General features: G+C 41.3%; 1 protein-coding gene across 1 annotated transcript; it reads left to right on the top strand.

The window, feature by feature from the left end:
• Nucleotides 1-343: 343 nt before the first annotated feature.
• LOC122914176 (olfactory receptor 52A1-like) lies at nucleotides 344-1,282 on the top strand. The gene has a single exon (XM_044260808.1). It carries the CDS (start codon nucleotides 344-346, stop codon nucleotides 1,280-1,282), a length of 939 nt encoding a protein of 312 aa, XP_044116743.1.
• The last annotated feature ends 203 nt before the right edge of the window (nucleotides 1,283-1,485 follow it).

Here is a 1,485-nt window from a genome sequence, read left to right as displayed (position 1 = left end):
TTATTTTGTCCACAGGTTCAGAAGGACATATTGTTTCCACAGGCCCAGGAGTTGATTTCCTTACTCAGATGACCTGGTGGTTCTAATGCATTTGACCTGCCATACACCTAATCTTTCTTGTGGACTAGTGCTTGGGGATGTCCTCCCTCAAAACAGTGATGTGCATCAATGATCAAGTCTTTTTTCCATCAATAATACAGGTGAAATGGATGGTATGACCTTAGACTTTTGCCAGAATCAGAGAGACTCACTATGACGACTTTGGATAAAAAAAGGAGTAGAGAAGAAGAATACCATTGACAGAGATACTCCTTTCATTTGGTTCTGAATACCCAAAAACATTATGTCCATCTCCAACATTACAGTCTTCCTGCCTTCTGTGTTGACCCTAATAGGGATCCCAGGCCTAGAGTCTGTGCAGTGCTGGATCGGGATTCCATTCTGTGCCATGTATCTCTTTGCTTTGATTGGAAATTCTGTGCTTCTGCTCATCATCATTTCAGAGCGTAGCCTCCATCAACCCATGTATATTTTCCTAGGCATGCTAGGAGTCACAGATATTGTACTTGGCACAAGCATTGTGCCCAAGATGCTTGGCATTTTCTGGTTTCATGTGCCAGAGATTTATTTTGATTCTTGCTTGCTTCAAATGGGGTTCATCCACATTTTTGAGTGCATCGAGTCAGGCATCCTCCTGGCCATGGCTCTGGACCGTTATGTGGCCATCTGTTATCCACTAAGATATACTGCCATCTTCACCCACCAGCTGGTCACCCAAATAGGGGCCGTCGTAACATTTAGAGCTGCCATTCTGGTAGCCCCATCTTTAGTACTGATTAAATGTCGGTTTCAGTTTTACCATACGACCATCATCTCCCACTCCTACTGTGAGCATATGGCCATTGTGAAGCTGGCTGCAGAAAATGTGCAGGTCAACAAAATCTATGGCTTGTTTGTGGCATTTGCTGTTGCAGGATTTGACCTGATATTCATCACTTTGTCTTACATACAAATATTTATCACAGTTTTTCGTTTGCCTCAGAAGGAGGCTCGGTGGAAAGCATTCAATACCTGCATTGCCCACATCTGTGTCTTCCTCCAGCTCTACTTCCTTGCCTTCTTCTCCTTCTTCACACATAGGTTTGGTGCTCACGTTCCCCCTTATATCCACATTCTCTTTTCTAGTCTTTACTTGCTGGTCCCCCCTTTTCTCAATCCACTTGTCTATGGTGCCAAGACCAAGCAGATCCGCATTCATGTAGTAAAGATGTTGTGTTCATAAAATCAATGAGATTATCACCTGCAGCCTTCTCCTTTATGCAATAGTAACAATTTCTCAAAACTAAATAAAATAACAAAAATGCATGTTAATTGTAATGCTTGAGTTTTCTCTTTAATTCTTTTGTGTATTTTTATGCCTTTTATATTTTTAAAAAGATTTTATTTATTTATTTGACACAGAGAGAGAGAGATCACAAGTAGGCA

This window comes from Neovison vison, chromosome 7 (genome assembly GCF_020171115.1).
Source record: "Neovison vison isolate M4711 chromosome 7, ASM_NN_V1, whole genome shotgun sequence".
NCBI classification, from domain to species: domain Eukaryota; kingdom Metazoa; phylum Chordata; class Mammalia; order Carnivora; family Mustelidae; genus Neogale; species Neogale vison.
The sequence above is the reverse complement of the archived record's forward strand: the minus strand, read 5'-3'. Positions and strand labels throughout refer to the sequence as shown.

Excerpts from the sequence above, each read along its gene's own strand:
- LOC122914176 (XM_044260808.1), top strand. The coding sequence starts at position 344 with ATGTCCATCTCCAACATTACAGTCTTCCTGCCTTCTGTGTTGACCCTA.